Source organism: Schistocerca serialis, chromosome 4, assembly GCF_023864345.2.
Source record: "Schistocerca serialis cubense isolate TAMUIC-IGC-003099 chromosome 4, iqSchSeri2.2, whole genome shotgun sequence".
NCBI lineage: Eukaryota > Metazoa > Arthropoda > Insecta > Orthoptera > Acrididae > Schistocerca > Schistocerca serialis.
In genome coordinates this window covers 881538108-881560095 of record NC_064641.1, presented here as the reverse complement: position 1 = coordinate 881560095, position 21988 = coordinate 881538108, and the positions used below count along the sequence as shown (strand labels likewise).

The 21988-nt window shown below is 42.9% G+C and overlaps 1 protein-coding gene across 1 annotated transcript in view; it reads right to left on the bottom strand.

The window, feature by feature from the left end:
* The window catches only part of LOC126475021 (protein scarlet-like), a 210716-nt gene extending 189270 nt beyond the window's left edge, over window positions 1-21446 (bottom strand). The window contains exon 1 of the mRNA XM_050102561.1: window positions 21355-21446. Coding sequence (XP_049958518.1) covers window positions 21355-21408 — 54 coding nt within the window. The 5' untranslated portion in view covers window positions 21409-21446. The remainder of the gene's footprint in view (window positions 1-21354) is intronic.
* Between the last annotated feature and the right edge of the window lie 542 nt (window positions 21447-21988).

Below are 21988 nucleotides of genomic sequence, written 5' to 3'. Positions count from 1 at the left end.
CTTTGGCCGAAAACTTACGTGAACACTCTTTTGCATCGCGCCTGACTGCTGCTGAGTGGCAATCTAATCGCTTCACAGTACAGTTACTCCTTCGTGAAGTTTGTTGTAAATAATCCACGATTGTAATAACTACAACGCCAAAATGACATTCTTTATTCCACATTAAGATGGTGTGTAGCACAGACAGGGGTTCACAATGCTGCAACCAAAAGTTTTTATCACTTATCCAGTCATAAAAATGTCTGAAGGACAGCAAAGTAAAATTTAAACTAAATGGAGAACGTTGCACTTTGACAACTTCGCCCGGTCTGCTGAAGACTATTTGGGTAATGTGTAAATCGCGATGAGTAGGAATTACTGACGAACATCTGTCTGTCTTTCATTAACAAACCGAAACACTAACAAATGATCAGCATGGAGGCATATTTACAACAAAAAGAAAGAATTTGATGATAATATAAAATGACTCATTCCACATCATAAAGATTTATCGTGCAAATGGTAGGTGGAACATGAAAACTAACTGACTGCTGGTATACCAAAAAACATGGTATATACTTCTAAGCTTTGTAAAACCTGAAAATGAAATTCAAAAGTAAAATAAAGCAAATTGTTAAACGGTGATATGTTTGGTCATTCCTGGAAAACTGACAGTGTTCGTGGCGAGAAATATTCCTGAAAAAGAAGCAAACAGGCTACTGCTGAAAAGGTAGGACTATACCTTACACAGGTTATGCTATCATTACTAAATGAATGACTAACATAATTGTTAGAGCAAAATATCCATTTCACGGGGACCTGAGCGTTTTAGACCATTGTCTTCATCGCGTTTATAGTATTGAACACTGTTGAAACATGTTTAAAAAATTGCCCTGTAAATTGCTATTATTGGTCAAACACCGATGGTTAAGACCTCAAAGTGAGAAGATATGTAAACTGCAGTGAAACTTATACATTTCCAATCCAATGAAACAGGAACTCTATTCTGCATGGAGGTACACCTCTATGCATTTCTGTTTCTTTGACATGCCCAAGATACAATGATATGTCTCGCGTCTTCCCTCATAATGCACGCCTTTGTAGGCTAACAAATAACACGTAGGTTAAGTCTTTTGCAAACGTCTACATCAAAAATGTTATACATAGAAATGAAAACTGAAAATGTAACGAACACGAAGCAGCACCACTAAGCAAACGAGCATTGGTTTCGGGGTTCCAGCTTCATTTGCTGTCGATACAAATACAGTCAAAGTGGAATTAATTTGATTACGAAAGCATTCTTTTCACATCACTTTGTTCTCTTCTTGGTTATTCGAAATATATCAACAAAAAATAAGTAACATTAACGAGGAAAAATATGTCGTATTACTAGAGCAAATACCCATTTAAGAACAAAAAGCACGTTTGAAACTATCGTCCTGATACTTTGTTGTTCATGTAAGCTCTGTAATTTTTAGTATTTAAAACAGAAATTGCGTGCACACGACAGAGATAATGAACAAGAAGCAATCGTAAACAGCAGTCGACTAATGTTTTGGGATATTTAAGATGGCGGTGGGCCCCCCTCACTCCGGCGTAAGTCTACTTTCTTTTTTATCTCCATGAGTGTCTGATTCCACCCATCGGCTTTCAGCAATGACGTAATTTGTGATGTCATTCTGTTTAACTTGCAGATTGTGGTAGTGCAGATTGTAGTAGTGAATGTTACAGGTTTCTCTACATCTCTTCATACCCTTTGTATGTGAAAAATTTAATGTAAGTAGTAGGCGTAATTTCTGGGGGAGGGGGGGGGGGTGACTATGCCGATGTCATATTTATTGTGGTGCCAAATCGTACCAACAGTGTGTTAACATCTTTGATTGAAGAATATGTGTAAGAAAGCTCAACAGCAATGTCGTATAGGGTTGCTTCGTACAAGGTTGTTGGGTCACAGAAGTTGTCATAATTTCGTTGTCAATTGTAACATTCAGTTCAATGATTACAAGACTGGGTCAAGAAGTACAAATACAGTTGAGGGGTACTGGAGGTGGAAAATTTTTTTTGCCGAGATGGGAAAGAGGAGGGTTTTAGTTTTGAAAGACTGTTTGGATGACTACCGTTGGAGGAAAACTATTCCTAAGTTATTGAGCATTTCGAACGTTTATGAGAGTGGTCAGAGAAATGTACACGCCGAAGTTTTTTAGTAAGGTGTTGGTAGATTTCAGGCTTTTTTTCTTTTTTTGTCTTTTTTTATTCAGTTACTGTGGTCTGCGGATTTGTTACTTTTTGGTTTCTTTTCGAGCGAGGTTTTTCATTATTTTTGGACAGGAGGATGGGGCGAGGGGTTGGTTGTTGTGTCTTGTGCGTGAGGGTTTCTGTGTTTGATTTATGACCTTCTTTGTAACAATGTGGGGGGTGGGGGTGGAGGGGAGACTCGATTTGGGTGGTGCCTGTTTCGTGCCTGCCATTTAGTGTTTTATATTAATTAGTTCACTAATCATTTTGATTTTCGGATATTGTGTAATAGGTCTAGTTTGAACTGTTATCATTCTTATTGCATTTTTCTCCTTACTTTATTCTCGTCAGCCTCGATCTTTGACTCCTCTGGAAATTCATATGTGTTAAGTTTCTTTGCAAGTATCTTACTTTTTCCGTTTTGTTGTATTTTCAGTACTTGTGTCATTTATACTTTCATTCCTCAAGTATAATTTCTAAGGTTTGTCATTCATCGAGCTATCCTAGCTGGTGTGAGTCACGTGGATTCTAATTACCAATTTCAAGGCTTGTCATTTTTGTGTTTCCATCATGCTGTCTGCAGTGATGTTTTTAGAGATTTTCGTTTTTGGAGTTGGTGTCTGTATTACTTTGAACAATAATATCATTTGAACTAGATTAGTATATTTGTCCTATGTAGATGAATTCTACTTGTCGATTCCGTGGTATGCACGTTGTGCGTTTTTCCAGTGTATGTTCGCGTTAGTTTGTTTTAGTAGTTCCTTGATTTTTTCCTCTCTGCATTTCGGCGGCGATGACCTATTTATTTATAGGAGTAGTACAGAAAGTAATAGCAAAAACAGCAATACTGCTTTGCTTTCATTTTGAAGAGGACTTGGCCGACAAGTGATGTGAACACTCTTTTCATCGTGCTTGCCTCGGCGTGTAACAGTCTTCCACTACACAGTACAGTTATTCTCTCATGAGATGTGTTGTAAATAATCCACTGCATTCCGACAGGAACAATGATGCACATAATTGCAATACCAGAAGAAAAAATTATATTCATTACGCCATATTAAGATAGTCTGTAGAACAAACAGGGGATCACAACGCTGCAACCAAAGGTTTTGATCACCTATCCAATAAAAAGCTTTGATCACTTACCCAGTGATATAAAATACCTGACAGACAACAAAGTAAAATTTGAAACTAAACTGAAAACATTTCTCTTTGACAATTTCTCCTATTCAGCAGAAGATTGTGTGTTACTTTAATGTGTAAATGATGATGCGTAGGAATTAGTAACATCTGTTCGTCTTTCATTAAAAAATTTTACAAAAAAAATTGAATGTAAAATGAGTCTTTTCACATCTATATGATACATGGAACATGAAACTAACTGGCATATCACAAAGAAAGGTACAAACTTATATACTTTGAAAGCTACAAAACAAAATTCAAAAATAATAAAGTAAAATGTCCATTTTTCGGGGTGTAGGCATTTGAGACCATTCCTTTAATTACATTTACACTATTGCACAATGCTCGAACATGCTTAAAAATTGTATCTTCCTTCTACCCTGTACATTGCTGTTACTGGTCACACACTGAACGACGCATCATTGGTAAGATTTCAAAGTGAGAAGATGTACAAACTACAGTGAAACTAAGGTACTGATAATCTAATAAAACAAGGTTTCTATTTTGCATGGAGGTACTCCTCTGTGATGTTGTATGTCTTTAACATTTCACAATCTTTCGTTTGACATGCGTAAGATACGATAGCAAGCCTTGCATCTTCCGTCATTGGAAACGTTTATGGGCTAGCAAACAATACGTCTTTTGCAAATGTGAACTTTAAAAAATTGTTGAAAGCTGAAAATGTAACGTACAAGAAGGAACCAGTAAGCAAAAAAACATTAGTTTCGGAGTTCCAGCTTCATTTGCTGTCGATACAAATACAGTAAAGTGAATTAAACGGATCACGAAAGCACATTTTTCACATCATATCCTTCTTGGTTATTCGAAATATGTCAACAAAAAACAGGTTAACATTAATGAGGCCAAATGTGTCTTACTGCTGGAGCAAATACGCATTTAACAACAGAAAATATTCGAAATTTCCTTCCTGACACTATGTTATTCTTGTAAGCACAGTAATCTTAGCATTTGAAACTGCTGCCGCCCACACAACGGAAATAATGAACAAGAAGCAATAGTAAACAGTAGTCTGCTAATGTTTTGGACTATTTAAGATGGTGGCAGGCCGACTTCAAAACAACGTACAGCGTAAGTCTATAGTGCCAGCTCCCTTGTTTCTTTACCTCCACGGTTGCTGCGCCGATGCTTTCAAAGTTTGCCTCTACGTAGCGTCTTTGTCTCTGGTATGACGTGATCGCTCAAAGCTGGAAAAATGGTATCGGACTCTAGAATTTATCCCAAAATAGTGCAGCAAGTGTTCGTATAATATAAGGTCTAGATGTTTTACAAAGGCGAAAGTTTCTCCCAATTATGCTTGTAGATAATTGCCATTTATATGTGTCAATAGATTACAGCGCTCGTGTGGCATATTTAATTACACAGGTCTGAGTTTTCAGATGTCTATTAGCCTGCAGTGCGTCAGTAAAAATTATGTTTCGTTTGCAGAAATCAAATCAGTCTAATCGTAAGGTTTGTGTGCTGTTGAACTTAGGGTAAACAGCTTGTGTGCGAGTCTGCAGGGAATCAAACGCGCTGCGATTATCGACTGTCTTCAATCCATCTTAAACGGGCGCTCAAGAGAGTTGTGACCGGTGAGGCTGATACAGTCGGTTTGAGCGTACATACACGGACGCTGGCAGTAATTCAGACAGAAAGACGGTTCGACACGGACGGAAGTGTTGAGTCATGACGGCCACTAATATTTCAAAGCCAACTACATATTCTCTGCAGCGATTTGTGAGAGGTGTAACGGAATACGAAGAGCAAGAAGCATAATTCTTGGGCGCGGGTACGCCAGTACTGATAGATGACGTTTGTTACGCAATGAACGAAGTTCATTATGAACTGAAGCCAGAGGAAAAGGGTAAACGTGGTTATCAGTCAGCACCTGCGAGTAAACAAGAAGTTTGTGTATTGGATAAAAGCAACGATCTCATTAAAGGAGACGCTGGATTGCCAGCGAAAGGGATCCGGCACACTGGTTGATGTTGATTGTAATGTGAAGATATAGATATTGCAGCACAATTTGGTGGGCATTATTAAAACTGAACTGTTTTATTTTAGAACCGACATAAATAAGGATCAGAAGTTGTCTAAACTTAAATGAGAACTAAGAGCTGAAATGAAAATAAGCAGACATACACTACTGGCCATTAAAATTGCTACACAACGAAGATGACGTGCTACACACGCGAAATTTAACCGACAGGAAGAAGATGCTCTGATATGCAAATGATTAGCTTTTCAGAGCATTCGCACAAGGCTGCCGCCGGTGGCGACACCTACAACGTGCTGACATGAGGGAAGTTTCTAACCGATTTGTCATACACAAACAGCAGTTGACCGGCGTTGCCTGGCGATACGTTGTTGTGATGCCTCGTGTAAGGAGGACAAATGCGTACCATCACGCTTCCGACTTTGATAAAGGTCGGATTGTAGCCTGTCGCGATTGCGGTTTATCGTATCGCGACATTGCTGCTCGCGTTGGTCGAGATCCAATGACTGTTAGCAGAATAAGGAATCGGTGGGTTAAGGAGAGTAATACGGAACGCCGTGCTGGATCCCAACGGCGAGCAGTCGAGATTACAGGCATCTTATCCACATGGCTGTAACGGATCGTGCAGCCACGTCTCGATCCCTGAGTCAACAGATAGGGACCTTTGCAAGACAACAACCATCAGCACGAACAGTTCGACGACGTTTGCAGCAGCATGGACTATCACAGACAGGAGCGCCTGCAATGGTGTACTCAACGACGAACCTGGGTGCACGAATGGCAAAACGTCATTTTTTATGAATCCAGGCTCCGTAAAACAGCATCATGATGGTGGCATCCGTGTTTGGCGACATCGCCGTGAACACATATTGGAAACATGTATTCGTCATCGCCATACTGGCTTATCACCCGGCGTGATGGTATGGGGTGCCATTGGTTACAAGTCTCGGTCACCTCTCGTTCGCACTGACGGCACTTTGAACAGTGGACGTTACATTTCAGATGTGTTACGACCCTTCATTCGATCCCTGCGAAACCCTATATTTCAGCAGGATAATTCACGACCGCATGTTGCAGGTCCTGTACGGGTCTTTCTGGATACAGAAAATGTTCGACTGCTGCCCTGGGCAGCACATTCTCCAGATCTTTCACCAATTGAAAACGTCTGGTCAATTGTGGCCGAGCAACTGGCTCTTCGCAATACGCCAGCCACTACTCTTGATGAACTGTGGTATCGTGCTGAAGCTGCATGGGCAGCTGTACCTGTACACGCCATCCAAGCTCTGTTTGACTCAATCCCCAGGCATATCAAGGCCGTCATTATGGCCAGAGGTAGTTGTTCTGGGTAATGATTTCTCAGGATCTATGCACCCAAACTGCGTGAAAATGTAATCACATGTCAGTTCTAGTATAATATATTTGTCCAATGAATACCCGTTTATCATCTGCATTTCTTCTTGGTGTAGCAATTTGAATGGCCAGTAGTGTATAAACGAGAAAATTAAAGACAAATGGAAACTGCTAGATAATACGCGAAATTAAGGTGTGTGTAGGTTGAAGCGAGAATGTGATCAAAAAACAGAGTCTGTGAAAGAATAGTGATGTACAGGTGGGCAAAAGTGTCGTAATAGCCTTAAGGAAGTGAGGGCGCGATGTGTGTGGAGAAGAGTACTTCGATTCAGGAGCTGCTGGACTGGCACAGTGCACGATCATCGAGTAGAAGATTAGACGTTCATGGAGTCACAACAATTATAAAGAGAATGTTTTAGTTAACTGCCAGCAGTTTTCCAAATTCGATCCTCTTGTATATGGGCATCCGATAGAATTTTTGAAGGATTTTAGAAATGTTTGGCGAAGTATTGCAACGAAAGAAAGAAGATTGTATTTATCAAAAGTTATTTGGGATGAGATTCATTCGGATGTGAATAAATGATACTGATCTTCAGTTTACGATTAATGGAAGGTTGCTATCAATGGGCCATCTAAAGAAAACGTGTAATAAAGTTCTCAGATATTGTAATAAATATTTAATTTTCAGTGTAACTTTAACATCATCTTTTCTATTTCACTGCAGTAGACACAGAAGTAATGCTTATGAAAATTTATGTTTATGAAAATTTGGAAAAATGAAAATATGTGTTATCGGTCCAATCAAGGTAATTGGTTTCCTTCTTTGGGCCAGGCAGTTTCCGTGAATGAGCTACAGTGTAATAGCTGTTAAATATTATACACATCTAAATAAGTGTCAGTAATTTTTTATTTTTTATTTTAGGAGTATTTTTTAGAGTGTGAAGCCGAATAACATCTATTTGAAACCAAGGTGACTAAAAGTAGAAATGTCGTCTTCGAAGGTAAAGAGACACATATGACTGACTATCAGAACATTTCCAAACTATTAGAAAATGACAACCATTATTTAAATTTTGTTCACAGTGGCTTACTTAAACATAAGATTAGACAATATTCGAGGTGGCTTACTCAGGGCAATTCGCACCGCATTACTAAACAATACCTAGTCTCCGTCCACAGCATGTAAATTTATGACAAAATAGTGTGAACTGGTCGTAGGCTCCAATGAGAGCTGCAAAAATGTAGTAACTATTACCACATCTGTATGATGCTTCAGTCGTCAGTACTTGTCTGTTCAAAGAACTTCGCCGGCCGGAGTGGCCGTGCGGTTCTAGGCGCTACAGTCTGGAACCGCGTGACCGCTACGGTCGCAGGTTCGAATCCTGCCTCGGGCGTGGATGTGTGTGCCCGAGGGAGGACTCGAACCTCCGCCGGGACCAGCCGCACAGCCTCATGACTGCACCACTCCAGACCGCTCGGCTAATCCAGCGCGGCTGATATTTATTAAGTTCGTGTAGGGAGTTTGGGGAGGAGGGGGGAATGAGAGATGAGCTATGCACTTGATGATGAAGGCGATGTGAGCGTGGAATGCATGTGTTCAAAATGTTGCTATGTGTAGGGATATGGGTGACATAATGCACAGTAGTAAGAAGGAACAGTATCTGCAGGGAGTGGATATTAAGGTCTGAAATGCATATGTAGGTATAGCGAGAATGGAGGCAGCGTTTCGTAAACAATAATATGGTTTCCAGAATGAGATTTTCACTCTGCAGCGGAGTGTGCGCTGATATGAAACTTCCTGGCGGATTAAAACTGTGTGCGCGACCGAGACTCGAACTCGGGATCTTTGCCTTTCGCGGACAAGTGCTCTACCATCTGAGCTACCGAAGCACGACTCACGCCCGGTACTCACAGCTTGGTTGATACCATCAGGATAAAAGGGTGTAGCTTGCAGCCAATAACGCTTTGTATATGTTAAGAGACTAAATCGCTCGCATGGCATATTTAATTATACAGGATTGAGTAAAGAGAAGAGTATTAATCCTCAGTCTCAATTTGTTATGGAAGCTTGTCCTTTCCTTACAAATCCTGCATGCGGAATGATCGTTGCAAATACTTTGATTACGGTGAAGATAGTCATTAGCAGCCGTGACCCTAAGGCTGTTTCTCTCGAAGTCCTAGTATCACAGCACTGCAGGAACTTGTGGAAACATACAGGCCGGCCGCTGTGACCGAGCGGTTCTAAGTGCCACAGTCTGGAACCACGCGACCGCTACGGTCGGAGGTTCGAATCCTGCCTCGGCCATGGATGTGTGTGCTGTCCTTAAGTTAGTTATGTTTAAGTAGTTCTAAGTTCTAGGGGACTGATGACCTCAGAAGTTAAGTCCCATAGTGCTCAGAGCCATTTTGAAACAAACATACAGGCTTTAAGCGCTCCGTGTTGAATATATACTTTCACTAATCAGTCACGAATCAATCCAGACATGTATTTCTACGGGTTTTTTTTTCCTTGTTTTGTTGTCAGAAACCAGCCCGGACGATGTTAAAAATATTTCTGCTGGATGCTGTGTGGCCAAGGCGTAATTGACACCACAGCAGAACGATGTTGCTAAACCTCTTCCAGGAGAACACGTGAGCTCATGTAGTGGATGTAGTGTAGTGATACCGCATGTGAGACGGGACACGGGACACAGCAGCAATGGAGGAATAGCGGGGTAATCGATACGGAGAGTTGTTCCGCGGACGGGGAGACGGAAGCCCGGGGAATCAGAGCGCGGAGGAGGCGGTGGTCGGATTACCAAGGCCTCAGCTCACCTGTCTCAAGCACAACTGCGACTGCCCAATCAGCTCGTCCCTGCTTTTCAGGCTCGATCAGCTGAGTACTTCAGGCAGGCGCGGTAACTCGCGAGTCACCGACATATACGTTCGCACTCTGCAAACCACTGTGAAGTACGTGCTAGTGACTATTCCCCAGTGTATCAGTAATTAGGGCTTGTTTCCATCCATCCATTCATGTATGTAGGTCGGCAACGATGACTGCTTGTAGGCCTCTGCGCGCGCCTTAGTTAGTGTAACCGTCACCGTTACACGGGGTGTTCAAAAAGTCTCTCCGAGGGCCGTATGATTGTTAGCCGCGCGTGCCGCTCGATTGATTGTTCGCATGCCTGAGTTACTTCCCTTCAAGTGGACTTTCTCAACATTCCGCTGTTTCGTTTATCTCAGCCAGCGTCAGTAGTATCGTTGGTGTGTGTCGTTACGTATTGGTGTGAACGCTCAAGTTTAGTTCCTTTGTTGGTTTGTTTCGTTTTTGTCACTATTAAAATACTAACTATAGAAGAATGTGTGTTTTTAGTCGAACAAGTGTTCAAAGCTGGCGGTAAATACACAGTTTCAGTTCATCAAACATTTAATTCAGTTCTCTCAGAGACAACTCTCCCACATCGCGATACTGTGCAAGATTTGATTAAGAATTTCGAAGTACGGGTTCAGTGACAGATGCACCGAGAAGTGGTCGTCTTAGCGTTTTGTCTGAGGATAAACCACTCGATATTTCCGATAAAATGTCCATGAGTCCGAAAAAAGTCAGTAAGAAAACTCGCCAAGGAAATCGATGTTAGTGTCGGAACGGCCCACACAGCCGTAAGGAAAAAATTAGAACTTTTGCCATATAAAATGAAAGTCGTGCAGAAACTGAAAAATACTGATCATGGAAAGAGACTGCATTATTGTCAATGGTTCAAAAATTTAGTTCATCGAAATGGAAGGGATATTCTTAATGAAACGTGTTTCACTGATGAGGCGTGGTTTCATTTATCCGGGTACATGAACTCACAAGATTCTCATATGTGGAGTACTGCAAATCCATTGTGTATTCATGAGGAACCACTTCATTCTGTGCCAATAGGGGTTTGGACTGCAATTTCTAGACGTCGGATTGTGGGTCCCATATTTTTCAACGAAACAATAAACGCACAGCGATAGTGCAGTTATATTCTGTAGCCATTCATAGGAGCACTTGTGTTAAGTGGAATACTGAAAGGTTGTTTTCAACAAGATGGTGCAACCACGCATAAGCTCGCGTTTCAATGTCACTGCTTGCTGATGTTTGTGGTAATCGCATAATTTCACAGGGACTTTGGCCTCCACGATCACCTGACCTAACACCACCTGACTTTTTGTTGTGGGTGCAGCGAAAGCAACTGTCTATGAAAACCGTCCAAAATCCATCGATGAATTGAAAACTGCAATATCCACTTTCACTGCTTTCGTTACAGATGAAGTGTTACGCTTATGTTTCAAAACATGATTAGACGAATAGAATAGTGTATTCAACAACAGGAGTGACACTTTCAACATTTAATGTGAAAATTTGTAAGTAGAAATGAATTTTTAATAAATAAATAACTTGTATTTCACTGTGTTTCATTTCGGTATATTCACTGCGGCACACGGCACGCGCGGCTAACAATCATACGGCATTGCGGAGAGGCTTTTTGAACACCCCGTACTTATATACACTCATATATACAAGGTGTTACAAAACGTACTGCCAAACTTTCAGGAAACATTCCTCACACACAAAGAAAGAAAATATGTTATGTGGACATGTGTCCGGAAACGCTTACTTTCCATGTTAGAGCTCATTTTATTACTTCTCTTCAAATCACATTAATCATGGAATGGAAACACACAGCAACAGAACTTACCAGCGTGCATCAAACACTTTGTTACAGGAAATGTTCAAAGTGTCCTCCGTTAGCGAGGATACATGCACCCACCCTCCATCGCATGGAATCCCTGATGCGCTGATGCAGCCCAGAAGAATGGCGTACTGTATCACAGCCGTCCACAATACGAGCACGAAGAGTCTCTACATTTGGTACCGGGGTTGCGTAGACAAGAGCTTTCAAATGCCCCCATAAATGAAAGTCAAGAGGGTTGAAGTCAGGAGAGCGTGGAGGCCATGGAATTGGTCCACCTCTACCGATCCATCGGTCACCGAATCTGTTGTTGAGAAGCTTACGAACACTTCGACTGAAATGTGCAGGAGCTCCATCGCGCATGAACCACATGTTGTGTGGTACTTGTAAAGGTACATGTTCTAGCAGCACAGGTAGAGTATCCCGTATGAAATCATGGCGGTGAATGGAGGAAGTACAGTACATACTGACGAAACTAAAATGAGCTCTAACATGGAAATTAAGCGTTTCCGGACACACGTCCACATAACATCTTTTCTTTATTTGTGTGTGAGGAATGTTTCCTGAAAGTTTGGCCGTACCTTTTTGTAACACCCTGTATACACTGGTGTGCAAAATTAAAACAATAAACCGTTATTTCCCCGTTCTGTGTCTAGTTCACAATATAATCATATAAACTGTCAACAGATGTCTGTACGATCCTGTTCTGCATGGAAGATGACATTCAGATCAACGGAAAAACACACCAACGATGACGTCAGGGCGCCCAGCAAACGGAATGGTGCTTAACGGGCAGTCCCACATCCACACTCGCTGTGTACACAGTCACAGACGATGCAGTACGACACAGAGAAGACACTTCGCGGTGCAGGGCCATAGCAAAAGTGGAAGCAGGACAGTCGCAGAGTGATTTGTCCTGATGGCTTAATGTCAACTGTTCTGTTGTTTCTAGGATGTGGTGACAGTTTATAGAGACCGAAACTGTATCCCGAAGACCAGGGCAGGGCCGAACATGTGTGGCATCAGAAGGGCAGGACCGTTATTTGACCATAAGGGCTCGACGTCTTAGTACTACCGAGCGATGTGGCGCAGTGGCTAACACACCGGACTCGCATTCGGGAGGATGACGGTTCAATCCCGCGTCCGGCCATCCTGTTTTAAGTTTTCCGTGATTTCCCTAAACCGCTCCACGTAAATGCCGGGATGGTTCCTTTGAAAGGGCACGGCCGACTTCCTTCCTCGTCCTTCCTATGAGACCGATGACCTCGCTGTCTGGTCTCCTCCACCAAACAACCCCAAACTCTCCTCTTAGTACTATACAGCAACTGGCATCTGATCTAGCAGCATCCACTGGACGTGCTGTATGGAGGCAAATGGTGTAGAAAAGGCTTCGATAGAGTGACCTTCATTGTCGGAGAACTGCCGTATGTGTGCCTCTTATGCGTCTTCACAGAAGGGAACGTTTAGAGTGGAGTCGTCGAAATGCCACCTGGACAGCCGAACAGTGGGCTACAGATGTGTGCCGATTTGGTGTGTAGAGAGCGATTCTCGGGGCATCTGAAGGGAATGTGGAACACGATTTCGACACCTGAACATTGTATTAAGAGACCGATATCGAGAGGGATTGTGTTGACCACTCGAACACCTTTTCGTGAAATTGTGCAGGTGCATCAGGAAGGTTTAACTGCCGTCAGGTATCGTGACGAGGATCTCACGTACGGTTGTGGCGAGTGATGTCAGTCATTCGACCACACCGCCGCCTGAGAGATCGATCTGCCGGATGCGATTCTGTCGATAAACGTAACAGAAGAACGGCTGTTCTAGCCAAAGAGTACACAGCCAGTCGCAGTACTTATGCTCGCCGCGAGGCGCCGCTAGGTCACTTCATGTGTATCAGGAGAGTAGTGCAGTCGAGCCAGTCTACAGTTCGTAGCCGCGCTCAGTGGTCAGCGAGCGCCGATGTTAGTCATCGTCTGCAGCTCAGTCATTGCTGCCATCAAGTCTTTGTAGCCCAGTTCCAAATTAGTCTTCACAATCACCGGATTCGACATTCAAGATTACGAGAGATTAATTCGTCACTGCAAGATTTGTGACTTGTAAATTATGTCATTCTACAGACGCTTAGTCTAGTCACGTCTTCTATAACTGTCAACCAACAGATGATGGACTACAACAAAGTTAAGCAATACATACTTGCTTATTTTCTACTCCTGCTAATTAATTGTGTTTTCCTGCTGTAGCTACCAAGCAGTCTTGGCATAGTAGAACCCACGTTTCCACTTCCTTGGCTACTTCATATTTGCTACCACATGTTGATGGTTATGGTGGAAGATCGAGAGCCATCACTGTGCACCTAGACTTCGTAATGATGGACGATAATTCTCGACCACACAGAGAGCGAGTGCTTAATGCCTTCGGAAAAAGAAAGATATTGCACGCATGGGGTGGCCTGCTCGCTCTCCCGATTTGAATCCCATAGAGCATGTCTGGGGTGAAATAAGGAGACGGGCTGCATCACGTCAACATCGGCCAACCACTCTCCGAGACTGCGAGAATGGCCATTATTGCCCCAATATGACATGGATGACGTCATTCACAGCATGCTCCATCGTTGCCAGCCCTGTATTGCTGCCAGAGATGGTTACACCCCACAGTGAGCACTTTAACCAGTTGTCGGAATGTGTGTGCAAATCTGTAATTGTTTCTACTTTTCTATCAACTGTTTATACGATTTTGTGGAAAAATAAACGCAACCTTCCAACATTTCCGTTTGTTGCTTTAATTTTGGACACCAGGGTATCTCACGAAAGAATGCAGAAAAATAGGTGATATATACGGGGTGTAACAAAAATGTACGGCACAAATTCCAAGGCACATTCCTGATATATAGACGGAGAAATTATGTTACATAAACGCGGGTTGGGAAATGCTTTGTTTCTATGTTAAAATACATTTCCTGCAATTCATTAATCATGGGAAACACACACGAAGAGAAAGCACCAGTATAGCACATGCAACTCCTACTCAAAGGAGATGTTCAGTTCAATATGCCCTCCGAGGGCACTGGTACACGCATCAACCCGCCAGACAGTCATGTGGTCAACATTTAGTTTTGCTACGCGTCTTGTATTGACACTAGTGTTGTCGACAACTGCATGAAGAACTGCCGTCTCCCGTTGCGGCGTCCTCGTCCTTCTAGGCCTCCCACGGTCGCGAGTATCAGGCTTAAACACCTCGTGTTCCCTAAGTCGACGATCAGTGGCTTCAAACGTTTTGCAGTCGCGGAAATCTCTCCCGGTACACACATTGTGCGCGAGCGCTATTGCCGTCAATTAATCCATCAAATGGGCATCTGCCATTTCTGCAGTTGTGTACACTGCTATTGCACGAGCCAAGTCTGTGATTAACTCCACGTAGTAACCCGTAGCTTGCAACGGTCGTACTGATCGCTGGAACGGTTGATGTTATATGTAAATAAGCAATGACGTACGTCGCACGGTAACATACAAAACAAAACAGGCTGTACGTAACGTAACCTGACATCACCGTGATTCTAGCGATCTGTTCTTGTGTGTTTCCCATGATTAATGAGTTGGAGAAAATAAGTTGTAACATGGAAACAAAGCGTTCCCAGACCTATGTTCGTATAATATAATTTTTTCGTATATATTTCAGGGATGTGCCCTGCATTTTGTGCCGTAGATTTTTGTTCCGCCCTGTATAAATATTCCACAAAAAAAAAAAAAGAATGCAGCACCCTCAAGCACATGGTCATTTTATTGGCACATGGTGTGACATGTAGTTCATCATTGTAGGAATATATGATGAAAAATTCAGACCAAATGAAACATACATGCCACAGTAAAGGCAGTCCAAACAGCTGCATTGGTACACGGCAATGCAGACTTGTAGTGTGACATGCAAATGATCAGAAGTATGTCGAATGGCATCCTGCGATAGACTTTCTCAAACCTCTTGCCCCTTTTGTTCCAATTCGACAATGGTTCTTGCAGGCTCTGGAGAACGAGTAAGCCCCCACTTCATCGTCTCCCATACGCCTTCAATTCGCTCGAGATTTGGGATCTTTCTATCCAGTACGTATGTTTTACACCACTAGAAGGCCGCTGCGTTACAGCAGCTATATGTGGACATGCACTGTCCTGCTGAAAAAGCACATCACCTTCTTGTCGAAGAAATGACAGTAACACTGGAACAACAGCCTGTGCAATGTAGCCTGTTCAGAGGAACACATGAACTTAGTCCTGCTGCAAACATACCGTTCCCAGTGGTCTCTGGTGACAAAGCGGGAACAACATGTGCCCGGATTTCGTCCCCGGGTGATGTGCTGTCAGCCTCCTCCGTTCTCATAATGCGTCGATCTTGGAGGCGCCTGTACTACACGGACGTAGACCAATGCTAAGACCATTCTAAAAACATCCACATTGTATGCTCTGGTTGACAGTTGTCACCCATGCGAGCACTGGTGCGGTGCTACCATTCCGTTTCTATTTCGATAGGTAAGTTATTTAGTTTTTAGGTTTTGATTCAATAAAAATTAAGATAAAGCTCTGATGAGAACTACTCTTCTAACCAGTATTACGTGGGAACTTATAATGCTCCAAACAGAATGGAGATGTTAAACATGACAGGTATGTAAGATCAGGGGGCGTGGACTTTCACTGCCTGGAAAGGAAGAGACTAAACAGGCCGCAAGAGAAAAAACGGAAAAGTAGGAAGCTTTAACGAGTGTGGTAGAGCATGGGTGAATCAACCAAGAAGTGGTGTGTTAGGCGTGGTAAGGAAGTTTTCGTCAATCGTTTGAACAGTGCAGACTGAAATAACAGATGTATCAAAAAGTAACTGTGTAAATATTGGTTTAACTGTTGTATTACTGAGGCTCATATAAAGGTATTGCAGCGTATGGTTCAAAAACTATTCTTATTATTCATTTTTACTTCAGAGTAAGTTTACTTTCGTTTGTTTTTATTAAAATAAGTTATGTGTGGATACTATAACACATATAGCGCGTACACTGTGATATTGAGTAATTAACCGAAATCGACATCACTATCGATGTATACATCCTATTTTGTTTCATAGTTGTTAAAATAACATTCAAAGCAATGGTGCGTGAGAAATGTCACGCACGCGATCAATAATTGGGCAGAAATTCACGCGACTCCTTCAGGGTTAAGTCGCTCGTAGAAGCAATATGAGCGCTGCCAAGCTCTCTGTAACGTGCAGTTTTATTTTCTGTGATTCTAAGTGACGTAACGGGAAGCTATATTATTCGGAATAACGTTCAAAAGGGATGCCACTATGATGTATTTATTTACTAAACAGCACACACAGATCGACAGGATTAATAATGGTTGAGCCGGCCGGAGTGGCCTTGCGGTTCTAGGCGCTACAGTCTGGAGCCGAGCGACCGCTCCGGTCGCACGTTCGAATCCTTCCTTGGGCGTGGATGTGTGTGATGTCCTTAGGTTAGTTAGGTTTAATTAGTTCTAGGCGACTGACGATCTCAGAAGTTAAGTCGCATATTGCTCAGAGCCATTTGAACCATTTTGAATAATGGTTGACTGAAAACTAACAATTTCCTGAGATCATGGTATTATAAAGGAACTTTATCGGAAAGCATCATATCTCGTACCTTATACTTACACTCGTGATATTTCGTAGCCGTTCGTACATTTTCGTTAGCTTAAACATTTGTTTATTACGATGATCGATTTCTGGCGTTGTAATATTGTTGTAAGAACATACTTATGAGATGTAGACTTCTCCCAATATTTACATCGGAAAAAGCGACTTCTGCTAGCATATATTTATTAAGCAAGATTACATGCTTCGCGCCAGAATAACCGTGTTTTCCCTACGTAACTCGCTGCTGTCGTAACGGGCGTTCTCGTGTCGAGCCACAGGAAACGTCATATGGTCCCTCGGCTCCTTCAGCCAGCATGTGAACTGAAACTCTACTCCCGACTGCGTGCGTTCTACAGCACCGCTTTACTCGCTGAATGCTACAATCTGCAGATGCGATACAAAATTGTAAAAATGGAGAATAAGAAAATAAAATGCGACTGGAATAGAAGGGGTAGCTTACAACTATCCGATGTAGCTGCGCTGCCCCGATATGTCAGAGGTGAAGTTACTTTTTGTGTAGTAAACTCGTACTTACTTGATTGCGTCATTCCTAAAAATCTTTCGCATTTAACGGTGACGAAATATACCCGAAGCTGCTTCGACTCCGCTCATTTTTGATTACATTACAGTCCGCAACTACACTATACGATCAAAAGTATCCGGACACCCCCCAAATCATACGTTTTTCATATTAGGTGCATTGCGCTGCCACCTACTGCCAGGTACTCCATATCAGCGACCTCAGTAGTCATTAGACATCGTGAGAGAGCAGAATGAGGCGCTCTCCGGAACTCACGGACTTCGAAAGTGGTCAGGTGATCGGGTGTCACTTGTGTCATACGTCTGCACGTGGAATTTGCACACTGCTAAACATCCCTAGGTCCGCTGTTTCCGATGTGATAGTGGAGTCGTGAAGGGACACGTACAGCACAAAAGCGTACAGGCCGACCTCATCTGTTGACTGACAAACACAGCCGACAGTTGAAGAGGGTGATAGTGGGTAATAGACATCTATCCAGACCATCACACAGAAATTCCAAACTGCGTCAGGATCCACTGCAAGTACTATGACAGTTAGGCCGTATAATACAATAAAATAATGGAAGACGATAATAAAATGTTGAAATGCGTGCCTTTTTAAAATGTATTGAATTAATGAGATTAATTTTTCGGCATGAATGACAAGCACAATAAGCGGAGTTATGCCTAGAAATAAGTCCGTATTAGTTCATATTATTTTGCTGGGGGAAGTAGTTTCTTTCTCCGCTGTAGATTTGTGCTTACCCCTCTTTATAATGCGACGTTTGGTCGCCGTGTTCACCTTCGAAGTCTTGACCGTGTTCCCATTGAACTTATCGGATCTTCGTAATTTTCCAAAGTACACAGGTGGGCTTAAGTTCTTGTTATTATCGTACTATGTGAAATAACAACTCACACGACCTTTCTGTTAATAAAAAATACTGTATTTTCTAAATGGTGCACATATGAAATACATACTCCTCACTTATTCATAGCGACGGCAAAATGGCGGTCTACAATTACTCGCTAAAAATGGCGTGCTTCTCACTCGTTAACTAGCTGAGAGCGAATCCTTCCCTCCTCCTACCGGTGAAAGAAAAACTCCTCTGTTTTTTAACAACTGAAAATCAAAAATACCTGGCGGTAGGCATGGGCTCTATGATGGGCTACCGCTTCATCTTCTCTCTTTGCCTTTAAAGAAGACGAAAATATAAAAGAAATGCAAAAGATTTATCACAGCGGGAGTTGAGAAAACTTATATTTCATGGCCAAGCGGCTGCTCAAGAGCCCCACATCACGCCGGTAAATGCCAAACGACACCTCGCTTGGTGTAAGGAGCGTAAACATTGGACGATTGAACGGTGAGAAAACGTTGTGTGGAGTTACAAATCACGGTATAGAATTTGACGATATGATGGCAGGGTGTGGGTATGGCGAATGCCCACTGATCGTCGTCTGTCAGCGTGTGTAGAGCCAACAATAAAATTCGCAGGCGGTGGCGTTATGGTGTGGTCGTGCTTTTCATGGAGGGGGCTTGCACCCCTTGTTGTTTTGCGTGGTACTATCACAGCACAAGCCTACATTGGTGTTTTAAGCACCTTGTAATGTTATGTGTGCCTCACTGCTTTTTTTCTTTAACTAATTTGTGCCTGGTTCAAATGGTTCAAATGGCTCTGAGCACTATGGGACTCAACTGCTGAGGTCATTAGTCCCCTAGAACTTAGAACTAGTTAAACCTAACTAACCTAAGGACATCACACATATCCATGCCCGAGGCAGGATTCGAACCTGCGACTGTAGCGGTCTCGCGGTTCCAGACTGCAGCTCCAGAACCGCGCGGCCACTTCGGCCGGCTAATTGTGCCTGATTTTATTCTGATAAGCTCAGTAATGTATGTAAATACCGTAAATGAAAATGTGATTCAAAAAGTACTTGAAGTGAAGCGCAGCTGGACAGCAAGAAACTCTTTACCGCGCAATCCCCGCAACGATATTATTAGAGAATCTTTGTGTATGGACTCTAAAAAAAAGGCAACTGATATTAAAAAAAAGGACTCTTAATCTGTGTCTTGTAGGAAGAGGACGTGTTGCTAGGCTGTCACTCAGAACGTGTTGTTACATTTAATGAAAATTGATATTTTAGTGACGAAACCGGCCGGGGTGGCCGAGCGGTTCTAGGCGCTTCAGTCTGGAACCGCGCGACCGCTACGGTCGCAGGTTCGAATCCTGCTTCGGGCATGGATGTGTGTGATGTCCTTAGGTTAGTTAGGTTTAAGTAGTTGTAAGTTCTAGGCGACTGATGACCTCAGATGTTAAGTCCCATAGTGCTCAGAGCCATTTGAACCGTTTTTAGCGATAAAACCGAGTGAAGTATGTGTAAGAGTTGCCAAACATTTATGTAAGCAAATTTTATGGAAATGAAGAATAGAAATATCTTGTTTCTGGAAAAAGAGGTGAAATTCTTTGTCGTCGCCGTCTATTAATTGACAGAATTGAAAGTGTGCAAAGTTCACTAAAATAAAGGAAAAGAAATTAATTCTCTATAGTTTCCGTTCAATAAGTAACAACCTCTCATAATTTCTTAATTACAGCAATTGGCTAATGTTCTTGTACAATAGTATGGTGCTAAACTCCACTGACCAATTTTGATGTAGCAGGACGTATAGTCTGAAGGAAGTTTGTGTGTCAAGCAATCTCCTTTTCTCACGGAAAGCAGATTGCTGTTTGATCTTACTTACTTAAAACAGTGGTCCCTTAGGTATGAAAAGCTACGAAACCTTGGGCTCAAAGCTACCCGCAATACGGCCAAGTAACTATCAGAGTCGTATTTTAAACCTTAAAGAACAATAACTTCCTCCAAATCGCAATACGTCAACAACTGGTGCAGAAGCTGATCATTCAAGGAGGCAGCAACCAAAATTCAGGTACCAGTTACGACTTTAAGTAAAAATCTCAATCAAAAACAATCTCTCTCTCTCCAAAACACATATATAAATATTCATAATATTAAAAAAAGTCATTTTACAACCTTCTTGCTTCCCAATGTTGAAGAGCAATTCGGGGATGGCGATTGCATCTTTCAACACGATCGAGCACCTGCTCATAATGCTCGGTCTGTGTCGGAGTGATTACACGACAATAACATCCCTGTAATGGACTGACCTGCACAGAGTCCTGTACCTGAATCCTATAGAACACCTTTGGGATGTTTTGGAACGCCGACTTAGTGCCAGGCATCACCGACCGACATCGGTACCTCTCCTCTGTGCAGCACTCCGTGAAGAGTGGACTGCCATTCCCCAAGAAACCTTCCAGCACCTGATCGAAAGTATGCCTGCAAGAATGGACGCTGTCATCAAGGCTAAGGGTGGACCAACACCATACTTAATTCCAGAATTACCGATGGAGGGCGCCACGAACGTTTAAGGAATTTTCAGCCAGGTGTCCGGATACTTTCGATCACATAGTGGATTGTTATATATTCCTGTTGTTGCTGAGCAAAGCATCAACACATTTCTGATGCACTCAAACACACAGACATACACACACACACACGCACACACACACACACACACACACACACACACACACACAGAGTGGTACATGTACTCGTTAACTTACTTTTCGGACGACGTGTCGCACTTGCACGTCTAGTGAAATCCCTCCCCTGCCGATGCACTAAGCACCAACAAAGCAATGAAGTCACGCGGTCCACTATCAGGCGGTGTCTTCGTGTGTAGGTGCCTACCTGGGAGTCCAGCAGGAAGGCTGCGCGGCGCCCGGAAGGAAGCGGCTTCCCCATGGCTGGAGTGCGCTGCGCCGACTGGCAGACTGGCGGCTCTGCCCTAACCCGCTGCTCTAGGGCTTCGCCGAGGCCGCACAAGCGTGCCACAGCCTTCACGGCGTGAGCCCGCGCTCTCCTAAGGCCTGGTTTACACCGGGGCGAATGGGAGCGGAGACAGGTGAACGAGCATTCAACCCACAGCAGACAATTCGCCAGTGTTCACTATCATTCGCTTGTACCTGTCAAAAAAGCGTTTAATTAGAGGGAACGGAAGAGAATACCAGATAACGAGCATAGTCCGTGCTAAATAATTGACACACAGGCTATCTCTCTACACAGTTGGAGAAACGACGCTGAAGTTTAATATTCAGAGACGATTACTTTGCATGGCAAGCGCACTACAACGACGTGGCAAAAGCCATGTGACTGTGAGATGAACATATACATATGGCAGTAGTATCGCGTACGCTAGGTATGGAAGGACAGTGCATTCGCGGAGCTGTCATTTTTACTCAGGCGATCCGTGTGAAAAGGTTTCCTACGCCGCCGCACGAAGGTAATTAACAGACTTTGAACGCGGGATGGTGGTTGGAACTGG